The 13,130-nt window shown below is 41.8% G+C and overlaps 1 protein-coding gene across 6 annotated transcripts in view; it reads left to right on the forward strand.

Moving 5' to 3' along the window:
- Positions 1-13,130, forward strand: part of AASS (aminoadipate-semialdehyde synthase) — a 53,694-nt gene that overhangs the window by 11,373 nt on the left and 29,191 nt on the right. For all 6 annotated transcript variants that reach the window (XM_065556048.1, XM_065556055.1, XM_065556043.1 and 3 more), the window contains 7 exons: positions 6,534-6,612; positions 6,703-6,830; positions 6,995-7,143; positions 9,630-9,752; positions 9,902-10,013; positions 10,470-10,529; positions 10,624-10,691. In XM_065556048.1, the coding sequence (XP_065412120.1) occupies positions 6,534-6,612; positions 6,703-6,830; positions 6,995-7,143; positions 9,630-9,752; positions 9,902-10,013; positions 10,470-10,529; positions 10,624-10,691 (719 nt within the window). The remainder of the gene's footprint in view (positions 1-6,533; positions 6,613-6,702; positions 6,831-6,994; positions 7,144-9,629; positions 9,753-9,901; positions 10,014-10,469; positions 10,530-10,623; positions 10,692-13,130) is intronic.

Here is a 13,130-nt window from a genome sequence, read left to right on the forward strand (position 1 = left end):
TGGAACATGGTTGATGGTCTGTCAGGAGAAGCCAATGAAGATGTGCTAAAGTGAAATGTCAGCCCAGAATCAGCAGTGAAACTCTTTTCTGGGGTCAACCAAGCCTCAGAGGCACCATAATCCTGCAGGCAATTCTCCATGAAACCCAGGAAGAGCCAGAGGGGAATATCCGTTGTCCCACCTGCCATAGGAAGAAGTGTCAAAAGAAGAGCTGCTGCTATTCAGGAAAAATAGGAGGCTCTGGAAGAGGATTAGATGCTGACAACATGTGTCCCTAGAGCAGACTCTTTTCCAGTCACCTGCTACTCCCCTGGTTCACTAACCAGCACAGGCCCTTCCTAGCTGCATGCCGTCTTGGTCTTGGTCTTCTTCTTCCCCAATCCAGAAAGGCTTTGATACCTGCACCTCTTCCCAGCTAAACCTAGATGCAGTCTAAGGTATTTCTCTCCATTCCCTCCCCCCCCCCGTCCCCCCATCGTTGTCTGGAAGCTGTGGGTATTCATGCACAGAAGAGAATCCTCTGCTGGTTAGATACTCCTGGGAGAATTTTGCACCACTGTGCATGCACAGAATTCATGTCCTCTGCAGATTTTTTTGCTTCCCCACAGAAAAAGGACTTTCTGATGGAAGCAAAGGGAAGCTGCAAGAGCAGTCACGCACCACTCCCTAGCTGCGCAGGTACATCATTTCAGGCACCCAGAGCAGCCAGCGGAGAGGCAAATCACCGCAAGGCTGGGGATACCCCTGCCAGTGGCTCCTACCCTGAGCCGGGATCAGCTGCTAGTCTTGTCTGGGTTGGAGGCAGGAGAGGATGGGACATCCTCTTCCCCTGCAAGGAGTGGCTGGGGCTGTCAGACCCACCCCTAGAAACCTCCCCCAGCTGCAGGAAGCTCAGCATCCTCCTCTGCTGCAGGGGGGGGGGGGGTGTCACTGTATGGGGAGCTGCTCCCCCATTCGCCCAACCCCCGTGCATCCGGACCTCCCATACCCAGATACCTTTGCCAAGCCTCACCCATAACCCCCCTGAACTCCACCCCATTGAACCTCAACCCCTGCATCTGGAGCCCCCTGCACACAGATACCCCCACCCCTGAACCCAGACCACCCCACCACTGAGCTCCCTGCACTCAAACCCCCACCCTGATGAGCCCCACCCCCTGTACCTCTCTGAGCCCCCACATCCAGACCTCCAGGCTATTGACCCCAGTGAGCTGCATTGAGACCTCTCCGCTGAGTCCCAACCACTTTCACCTGGAAGCCCCTTCAGGGTCCCATTGCCCCTGCACCTGGAACCCCCGCAGCGAGCCTCTGTGCATCCAGATCCCCCTATACCTACACCCCCCTCCACTGAGCTGCCTGTATCCAGATTGTCCTACACAGAATCCTCTCACCCCACACCTAGATCCCCCCCACACTGAGCCCCTCCACACTTGGAGCCTGCCTGGTTGAGCCTGCCTGGTTGAGCCTGCCTGCCCCACACCTGGTGTGCCTGGTGCAGAGGGGCAGGGCCCCAGGGTGTTTCTGGGACAGGCCCAGGCCTTGTGCTGTGTCAAGGTGAGGTGCAACCTCACCACTGAGTTTGTGTCCTCAGGGTGGGGAGCCTGCAGGGTGATCTCCCACCTTCATGCAGCCAGTGGCCTGTGCTCCCCACTACCATGCTGGAGCCTATGCATTTATTTATTGACAAATAAAACTTGCAGAATTTTGAAATACTATGATGAGAATTTTTAATATTTGGTACAGAATGCCCTCAGGAGTAGTTAGAGGAGCCATACTGATGCAATGGAGTTTTTGAGGTCTATGGGAGAGAGTGAGGTTTGGAGTGGGAGTAAGCCTATTGGCAAGCATCAAATTGACATGTATGATCAGGGAGCGGGTGTCCCAGAGGGAATTAGAGTGTGTGTACGTAGTAGTCTGTCAGTGGCTTTGGTCATAAACTTCAGACTATAACTTCACTGCAAGATCATACAGAGGAAACAGGTTTAGTTATGAAAATATCTCTGAATCAATGTCCATAATTCGATAAATGACTTTGACTCTTCTTTCCTCAGTTTAGCACTTTGGAAGTGCCACTTTAGGATAGGAAATTTGCCCCCCCCCCCCAACCCCCCCAATATAGCCAGACAAGGCTAAATCAAAAAGTGGAACCACTTGCTATGAAAACCACTGCAGAAGGGAGGAATGTGTAATGTGTGGATCACAGTATGGCCCCATGCTGTGCTTTTGCTTTTGGGAAACTCTCATAAACGTGGGCAAAAAGCATTTTGCAAATTGCTGCTGATCCAAAATGCAGGAACGTCAAATGCATTCAACTGAAGACAATCTGGCTGAGGAGAACCTGCTGGGATCTAGCAAACCTGATGAGAGGGACTGGATACTGCCTATGAAAGTGAATGAAACAATTACTGCACTCAAATGAGACACAGGAGCTCAGGTTAATATTCAGTCTGAACAAAATTATGAGAGGCTGAAACTAAGACTTCCATTTTCTTTTTTTGGTCATAGTTTAGGTAACTGGTTATTCTGGAACAAATATACTATTGAAGGTGCATTGCTAGCATCAACTAGAAAAGCCTCACGTACAGGTTCTTGCTTGTTGTAGTGCCAAAGGAGATGACCCCAATTTTGTATTTTACATAGGTAGCCACGGCTAAATCTGGTGTAGTGAAAGCACCCATTTCATCATACTGAGCCTGGCTATGAGGCACTCATTGGGGAATATCCTGATCGGTTTCAAGGGTTGCATTACTTGTATGGTGAACATACAATCCACATAAACAGTCAGGCGCGTCCCTCCAGTTGTCCACCCTTTTAGAAAGGTGCCATTTGCATTCCACGATAAACTCAAGGTTGAGCTCACAGGGATGGAAGCAATGCAAGCAATACAAAAAATTGAGGAGCCAATGGAAAGGGTGAGCTCCCTAGTCGTTGTGGTGATAAATAATGGCCATCTATGCATGTGCTTAGATCAGAGAGACCTCAATAAAGCTATAAAAAGACAATATTTCACACTGCCAATCAGAGAAGATATTGTGGTTCAGTTTGCGAATGCACAATATTTCAGTAAATTGGATGCATTCTCAGCAATTTGGCAGCTAAAATTCACTGAAAAAAATCTCTCAACTATGCACATCTACTACCCAATTTGGAAGACAAATTCTTATGCTTACCCTTTGGCATAACTTCAGCACAAGAAGTGTACCACAAAACCATGCATGTGATCTGTGAACTTATTAATGGTGTTGACACTTCAATGAATGACATCATCTGGGGCTCAGCTAAAGAGAAACATGATTGTAGACTTTGGGAAGTCTTGGATGCAACTAGAGCTGCAAACTTGAAACTAAATAGGGAGAAATGTGTTTTAGAGGTTACAGAACTGACTTTTTTGCTGGAGATCTTTCCAACAAAGATGTAAAACCTGATAAGAGGACGATTTCAAGCCATTGAAATGATGCCATGTTCTCCATCAAAGAAAGATGTCCAATGTTTCCTGGGAATGGTTAATAATCTTGGAAAATTCATATCTAATCTATTTACAAAATCAGTGGCTTTGAGGAAACTCCTAGAAAATAAAAATGAATAGTCCTGTGGTACAGAACAGGAGGAATTGTTGGCAGGTTTGCAACAACAACTTATCCAAGAGCCAGTGGTGAAGTTCTACTCACCAGGCAGGCCTGTTAAAACTTCAGCAGATGCGTCAGTCTGGGTTAGGTGCAGTTACTTTACAGAAGTATGAGGATTGTTGGCAACCAGTGGCATACACATTCAAAATAACTGACTGATGTGGAAATAAGACACTAAGACACACACACACACACTCTGAGTCTAAGCTTTTAGGAATACTGTTTCTCCTTGAGAGAGTGAATCCGTATATTTATGATCAGACAACGGCTGTTGAAATGGACTACAAGACCCTGATAGCATCTTTTGGCAAACCACTAAATGACTGTACCTTTTGGGTTCAAAGACTAATGATAAAGCTGCAAAAGTTTGATTTTTGGTTGTGACCTACGTGTCTGGTAAATTCATGTTTACTACAGATGCACTTTCTAGAATGACTGCCACTATGAAACCAAAGAAGACCTTTGAGATAAAGATGCAAGCCTAGTTCTGATTGTAAAGTCCATTCCCATAGCTAACTAGAACCTGCAACAAATAAGAGGGCAAATAGAGAAAGATGAATCACTGGGGATCCTTAAAGAAGTAATAATTAAAGGGTGGCCTGAAGAAAAAGCAGTTGCTGTACAAGTATAAGACTTGGAACTGCAGACATAGGGTGATTTTTCAAGGGCAGCAACATTGTAATACCAATGAGCCTCCAGAAAGAAATGCTACAGAAGATCCATAAGGGTCACTTAGGAATTGAGAAGTGCAAACAATTAGCATGGGATGTACTGTATTGGCCGTGGATCAATCACGACATTACTAATGCAGTAGGAAACTGCTTTTCATGCTTCAGTACAAGCCATGCCAGCAGGCAGAGCTGCTGAGATCTCACCCAGTTCCATAAAGGCCTTTAGGAGAATGTAGGCACTGATTTATTTACCTGGTAATTAAAGGGTTTTTTAAATATCACAGATTATTCTCTGATCCAGAAATTTGCACACTTCACAGTACTAATAGTGGTAGCTGGCATGAAGGTAATCTTTTCCAGATGTGGAAGTCCAGATGAAGTCTTTAGCAATAAGGGGCTGTAACTTTCCAATGTGGATTTTAGGCCATTTGCCATAGATTGAGTGTAAATTAGGCTTGATATGTTACCTGCACAAAATTCTGTTACCGTCACACTCTAGGGTACCCACCCTTACCCTGTTCCTAGGATTCAGACATAACCCTGTTAATTTAGGCACCTACTCTTACCCTTCCGTGGGCTCAGGGCATAACCTTATACTCTGCAGGTTTGTAGGGTCTTTTACCCGTGAAAGAGCCTTACACAGTAGTATCCTACTTAATCTCTGTTTATTATTAATTACCAAAACAGAATGCACACACTAAGCATACAATGCTCAGCATTCCCAGTAAGGCAGATGAACTTTTCATGATGGCCAGTCAGGATCAGGTCATCTGGGGAGATCCAGCTTCTGCACTGTGTCATTAGCAGAGTGTTGAGGTCTGGCAGCTCTGATCTTGGGGCTGTGTCCTGGAGTTGGTTCCCAAGAACTTCCTTTTGGACCCTAATTTATATAGTGAAACTTGAGTCCTGCTTAGTTGTACCTTAACCAATCATTTTACTAAAATATTACTAAACCATTTTCTAACCAATCCTAACCTTGTAAAACAATTCTCTAACCAACCCCACCACCTTAATTGATTTTTACACCTAGCAAAATTAATTCTGTAACAGACCGAAACAATCAAAGCGCGAGAAAGAGACCGTACAGATAAACACTGGCAAAGTGGGGAACCATAAAGACAAAACAATAAAGAAGTAGGGATTTCACATCCACAACTTGATATGTGGTTTCTTGCCAGACAGAATGGCATCAAACGAAGTTTTCTTTAACCATCTTAAGATTTGTTTCTTTATCTGATGGTGGTGGGTCCTGTTAGGACAGGAGCCTTCTTAACAAACCGATATTGCACTGGTTTAATGGCATTTAGATGGAATGTGAGGATGACACTGTCTGCTTCTTAGCTCATGGCTGCTGCTCTCCTAATATGACTGCAGACAAAGGCCTCAGACCTTACCATATGGCTACAGGAAAAAGCCTTATCCTTGCAGGTGTTGTGTGATGAAAATACCAATCAAAGGGACTTGTGGAAAGGTTTATATGGATGGTAAAGAACCTTATGAAAAAGACTTTCAACAGTGGGGGCGATTTGCATAAAGTTTCGTTGGTTTAGCTGAAGAACATCTGTATTCACTTTAATCTAGCTAGCATGGGTACCGATAGGAGTGTAGCGGTGGTGGCACAGGCTTCGGTGCAGATTATCAGCCAGAGTAGGGACCCTGGAGCTGAGAGCAAACATGCTTCAAAATAACATTTGAGTTTTACAGAGCGATTGGGGTAGCTGCTGCTGACTTATAACTCAAGCTGTTGCATCCTCATTGCCTTACTAGCTCAAGCTTCAGCAGCACTGGAACGTCAACAGACCCCCTCCTCTGCTGTCCCACTCCCAACAGGCTAGCTAGCTAGAGTGAAAAGAACCACTTAACTCAAGCTAGAGATAGGTGTGTGTGGCTGGGAGTCGAATTAGGGGTAATACTCGCGTTCTAACTCCAGTTAACAATGCTCTGAAGACCTATCTGGTGACTTTTTGTTTTTAGTTCACTAAACTAAAATGAACACTTGCTCGTGTTACACAGTGGACCAGAGTTCAGGCAGCATTCCATTTCAGGTAGGTACTTGGCACATGTGGATTATTATGTATCTCTATAGAGACAATATAATCTGGCAAGACCCATTGAAAATGAGCCCTTGTGAACATTCTGTGAGTGCAAAATTTAACAATTTTCTTTCTGCAATTTTTCAACATCCTGTACTCTTCGTTGATGTCCACATGATTCTGGGTCATATTTTTATCTGCAGGGTGCCCAAGAAGTGTTCAATGAACTCCCCTGTGAGTATGTGGAGGCACATGAACTGAGGGAGGTTTCCAAATCTGGAGGTAATGCTAAGGCACAAGTGTGATGAGCTTTAGAATCTCTGCCCAACGGTATTGCTTCTTAAATAACTGACTTTCTCCTCTTTATTGCAGACCTTAGGAAAGTATATGGGACAGTGTTAAGTCGTCACCATCATCTTGTAAGGAAGACCGATGGGGTGTATGATCCGGAGGAATACGACAAACATCCAGAACTCTACACTTCTCGTTTTAATACTGATGTGAGTATTGCTGCTGTTCTCTCAGTACAAGGTTTTCCAAGTATTGTTCCACGTTCTCTGTAGTTAGGGTATCACTTGTCTAAAAGGCTAGATCAAATGCAAGTTCTCTTGACTATCAATAACATCCATGTGAGAGATTCTAGAATTTGTGACTTTCTTTGCAGATTGCACCGTACACTACTTGTTTGATTAATGGAATATACTGGGAGCAACACACCCCTCGCTTGTTGAATCGATACGATGCAAAAAAGTTGTTGGCTCCGGTTAAACCTTCTGCTGCTGCAACTGAGGGTTGTCCAGAATTACCACACAAGTAAGGCACCTTTGTTTGAGAGTAAGAATTATTCTCTAGCATTCTAATTAAGTAATAAGGCTCAGTGGTTTCAGCAAAGCATCTAATAAATACATTGACAGTATATGAGAGAAACTTAGGAGCAGAACACCCAACCCATCCTGCTTTCTTTTCCCACATGCTTCTCTATTCCTTTGTTACCTTTTGGAATTTGTACATCCCACTTAGAAATGTCATTCATTTGTACTATTGACAAATGGCAGATTTGTAAATTAAGTTAACCCTGCACATATTTCTGTCTCTGGGGAAAGGATGAGAGAACAAATGTGACAGATGTTGTGTGTGCAGATTTAATAAATCAAATACTTCAGCTGAGTTAAGTATTTCATGTTGTCTTAACTAATAGAATGCTATACAGAAAAGAGAACCTACATTGCAAATTTGAGACTGGTGAAGTGTGGCCCCCTACCTGAGTTCACTTGTGACTAACTCCCTAAAACTCACCTCTAACATACTGTTTAGAACAAAGAAAAATCTTTTTTCATACTTGACCTTATTTATGAATCAATAAACCAATGATAATTGTAACATATTGTCCTAGTAATGATAAATCAGTAAGCACAACTAGCTCTTAAGTCTTAGATGTTAATCCATACTTTAATATTTTGCTGATACATTGATTATTGAAAACATCTGCTGTACCACGTTTCTTGTCCATTTTTGTCAATTACTGAGTATTTAAGGGCCTCCCTTATCAATGACATAATTTTGTCCATTACAACATACATCTATAATAGTAGGAATCTCTTTATATACTACCTGTGCTCACAGAAGAGGCAAAGAAAATAAACTATTGATCATGGTCTCCTTTTTATGGTGTCTGGTTTATGTAATTGATAGTTAAAGAGATGTCTTTAACTTATCTACTAATTTTATTGATTTTAAAAAAAGATATCTATAACCAAATCATTATAGAAATAGTCTGTTACTGCAATTCCTGGTAACATAAGTGTCTTTCAATAGATTATTTTATTAATTACAGAAAATACCTGCCCCATGTCCGTTACAAGTGGTTCCTTTCTGGACATAAGAACAGCCATACTGGGTGAGGCCAATGGTCCACTTAGCCCAGTATCCTGTCTTCTGACAGTGGCCAATGCCAGGTGCTTCCACTCCCAGCTTTTAGCAGTTAGAGGCTGAAGACACCCAGAGTGTGGGATTGCATCCCTGATCATTTTGGCTAATAGCCACTTATAAACCTGTCCCCCATGAACTCAGCTAATTCATTTTGAATCCAGTTAGTTTTGGCCTTCACAACAACCCTGGTGCATTGTGTGAAGTAGTACTTCCTTTTGTTTCTTTTAAACCTGCTGTTTGTTAATTTCATTAGGTGACCCTGGTTCTTGTGTTATGTGAAGGAGTAAATAATATTTCCTAGTCACTTTCTTCACACCATTCATGATTTTATAGACCTCTATCATATTTCCCTGTAGTAGTCTCTTTTCTAAGCTGAATAGTCTGTCTGTTTTAATTTCTCCATGTATGGCAGCTGTTTCATACCCCAAATCATTTTGTTAGCTTTAGCTGCTGCTGCTACATGTTGAGTGGATGTTTTCAGAGAGGTCGCTAACCTCTGTTTGCCAGAAGCTGGGGAATGGGCGACAGGGCATGGATCATTTGATGATTACCTGTTCTGTTCATTCCCTCTGGGGCACCTGGCACTGGCCACTGTCAGAAGACAGGATACTGGGCTAGATGGACCTTTGGTCTGACCCAGTATGGCCGTTCTTATGTTCTTAACTATCCTCAATGACTCCAAGATCTTTCTTGAGTAGTAACAGCTAATGTAGATCAAATCATTTTGTATGTATAGTTGGCATTTGTTTTGCAATGTGCATTACTTTGCACTTATCAACATTTGATTTCATCTGCCATTTTGTTGCCCAATCACCTAGTTTTGTGAGATCCCTTTGGAACTCTGCCACGTCCAAAGCAGACTGCCATCTTGAGTAATTTTGTATTGTCAGCAAACTTTGCCACCCGACTGTTCACCTCCTTTCCCAGATAGCTTATGAATATGTTGAACAGTTGGGGCATCCTGTTATTTACCTCTTTTTATCATGAAAACTGACCATTATTTCTACCTTTTGGTTTCTTATCTTTTAACCAGTTACTGAACCATGAGAGGGCCTTCCTTCTTATCCCATGACTGCTTAGTTTGCTTACGAGCCTTTGGTGAGGGACCTCATCAAAGGCTTTCTGAAAGTCCAAGTACACTATACCTAGTGGATCATCCCACAAAGTTGTTGACCCACTCCAAGCATTCTAGTAAATTGGTGAGGCATGATTTTCCTTTAGAAAAAACATGTTGACTTTTCCCCAACTTACTTATCTGTGTCTGATAAGTCTGGTTGAAACTCTTGTAAAGAACAATCTTCTGATCTTTTGTAACGATTCTTATTTGTGTTTGGATGTTCTTGTTCATTGTTTTTATTTAATTACTTTAGACTTATGGCAATATGTGACATTTCAGCAGATACTGGAGGATCCATAGAATTTATGACCGAGTGTACATCAATTGACAGTCCATTTTGTATGTATGATGCTGACCAGCATATTATTCATGGCAGGTGGGAGAACCTTTAATTTGCACTGTACTTTGTGTTTCAATATCATATTCTACTCAGACTACTATATGAAGAGTCATGCTTTTGAAACATGACCGCTAAAGATATGACCAAGAAAATGTGACATGGAATCATCATGTTTTCTCTTCCAGTGTGGAAGGCTCTGGGATTCTGATGTGTTCCATTGACAACTTACCAGCCCAGCTTCCTATAGAAGCAACAGAATACTTTGGAGACATGCTCTTAACTTATATTGAAGAGATGGTAAGGCCTCGTGTATTCAGTGACAGAGTGAAAGTTTGAACTTAAACTTTGATTGTATTATGTGGCTCTTCTGGTCTGCCATATATAGATTTTAAAAAAATCTGCTGTAGAACATAACTGAATCAGTCTGAAAAATGATTGCTCCACGATGTGTGAGGTAAAATTTCCAAAGGCACCAAAGTCCCATTTTCAAAAGTGACTTTGGCATGTAAGAGCCGAAGTCTCATTGAAAGTCAATGGGAATGAAAGTCACTTGAAACAATTAATTCTATGGGTCAGGAGGGTTTCAAAGGTTCTTTTATGTGCAGTTCCTGCATGTATTTTAATATGCCTTAAAACCTTAACAGTTTCCTTTTTTTAATGAAGGAAATTTTTCCAAAGAGGATTTATCTCTGAAAGTTCTCTGAATATATGTGGGAAATAAAATGCTCTGACTGAAATCCTTCATCTCCACAGCTGTTATCTGACGGCTCACAGCCTCTCGAAAGCCAGAATTATTCACCTGTTGTACGAGATGTAAGTCTTTCAAGCTATTTCCATTCCTCTTCTGACCTAGATATGTAAAGTTCAGATGTAGGAAAAGTAATTTTATGTTTCATATACTTTGTAGGCAGTGATTACGTCCAATGGTTCATTGACTGATAAGTATAAATATATCCAGAAATTGAGGGAGAGCAGGTAATGTATAGTGTGGTTTAAGTTTCTCATTGTCTTGATTCTGTGACTTGGGTTTTAAATAACCATGCTTGCCTTCTACCTTTTTTTTTTTTCATTTAACTAACTGTTGGTGAAATTCAGCTGTGTTAATTTATGTGGTTAAATGTATCCTGGGTTGAATCTCCCTACTGTGTCTAACCCCATTAGCATATATTACTAATTTAAAGCTGAACCTGAGGAAACAGCCAAGGTGACAAATGTGTGCCATGTTAGTAATCTGGATTTCTCAGATGGAAAATAATTGCATGCTAACTGTATTATTCCCTCCTTGCACCTTCCAAACATGCAACACTAGCTTATTTAGGGGTGGTTGGGTTCTGAGGACCAGTAATATAATTTTGCAGACTTCCAGTTTTAGTACTATAGACTTGCAGTTCTTGCCCTCAGGAAGAGGTGTTCCTCTTTGCCCCACTGATGTGCAGCACTCTTCTGTAATTGGGTGTATTCAGGATTCTGCATAAAGGCCTCTAACTTTCCATTAGACTTGTACTATGCCCATCACCTGAGGTACCATTCTATCCTTGTCATGTCTCTTTTTTTATCTTGCAGTGATAAAAATGAATGGAGCAGATGGGGTTAGCTTCATTCACTTAACATACAATTTCCCTCCCTGACTCTTCAGTTATTCCTAGTAACCAACACATGTTTTATTTTTATGCTTTTTACAGAGTAGCGTTGTTATGGCAGTGATTAACTCTGTCTTTGTGGGTTTTTTGGCTAGTTATGGCTGGAGCACATGTAATTTTAAAGAAAATAGGAAAAACACAAAGGAAATAAACATGGATTTAAGCACTAGGTCCATGAATGTACCTTAAAAACAATGTAATATGTCATTTTCCTCATTTACTTAACATCTGGGTTGCAAAAATTTTTAAATATAATGGGTCCAGATAATTAATAGTGAATCCCTCTGAGGATATTAGGAAAATTCTGTTTTAAATGAAGAAGAGGAATTATTTACAGGTATTATTGCACCTTTTTCTTTGGTAGTGGAGCAAGTCATTTGCTTCTGGAAGACCACAGCTTACAGCATATGCTGTTGTGATGGATAGATCTTAGCCGATTGTCTTCACTAACATACCTTCTTATTCCTGGCGCAGCATTGTGGCCTGTCTTCTGGCACCCTTCTTAGCTCACACTAGACCATGCAAGAGGTTAAGAAGCTGAAAATCCCTTTGGTAAAGGGTCAACTTGTGTGTAGATTTTTTTGATCTTTCCGCAAAACAGTGTATTGTGCCTAAAAGAAGGGTGGCCAGAGCCTTTTCTCTGATGCCTTCCCTTTGGATTTCTTTGGAACTAATGCAAGTGAACTTACTGTTTAAAATATGAGGAGAGGAGAGAAGTTTGATGGCTTATTATACCCTTCTCTATAATCTTTTCACCACTGCATAGCTTATGCTGGTTATCTGTTCCTCTTGCACAGCTGCAAATGACACATCTCTTTAACTAACCTAAATGTCCAAAGTGCTGTACAAAGATTACTTAATTGAACCACTCACATGTATGTTCATGATGGGCAATAGTTCACATGTTCTTTTCTGGAATATAAAAGCTTTGCTGCAATTATTGATGTACCAAAAATATCTTAGTAGCTTGTAACAGACAAGCACAAATACAGGCAGGGATCAGCCAATCCCAGTTTTGGTCAAACTCTTGCCATTGGACAGCTCGAGCTAGAGATCAGTGTGTTTAGAAGCTTGATACTGCAAAAGCCATTTCTTCTGCAAGGAGTCTTTCCTCTGTTCCGGCACTGGTGGTGCAATCTACTTTACCCCTCTTCATATGTCTGTCTGTATGTACACATCTGGTGTAGGCATGGAATGTGTGAAGAAGTCATCACTCTTTCTCTCTGGGTCTGAGAATAGTATCCTTAGTGAGGAGGATCTTGCATCCGAACTGATGATGGGGCTATTGGAGGAAAGATTCTTTGTCCTACCACGCCAAAAGATCTACAAAGTGATATTTAGCGGGTGTTGGTGGTTCATGAAGTAATGCTGGGACTGTTGTCAAATCTGGGACCATGTGTACAAGCAGGTTTTATTATGTAGATGCTATCTGTCTATATAGGTTCCCACGATGCCCTGAAGTGACTCTGGTATAATCTGTCCAAAGTTGGTCTCTCAGCTTAGAGGTCACAGATGATGGAGGGAGCTAGGCACAATCTGGAACCTTGCAATGTTAGTCCAAGATGATACAATCCGATCACTAGCCCAGAAGTGGTCAGGTTGTTTTTTGAAGTAGAGTAAATGATGGATTCTTTTTTGATTTGAAGACTTCAAGTTAGATTTGAGAACTTCTGTAACTCAGACAGAAGTTGTGGGCCTATTGCAGGACTGGATGGGTGAGGTTCTCTTGCAATGTTCAAAAGTTTGTATTCGATGATCATGATGATCCTTGCTG

The sequence above is a fragment of the Chrysemys picta genome, chromosome 1, assembly GCF_011386835.1.
Source record: "Chrysemys picta bellii isolate R12L10 chromosome 1, ASM1138683v2, whole genome shotgun sequence".
Lineage (NCBI taxonomy): Eukaryota > Metazoa > Chordata > Testudines > Emydidae > Chrysemys > Chrysemys picta.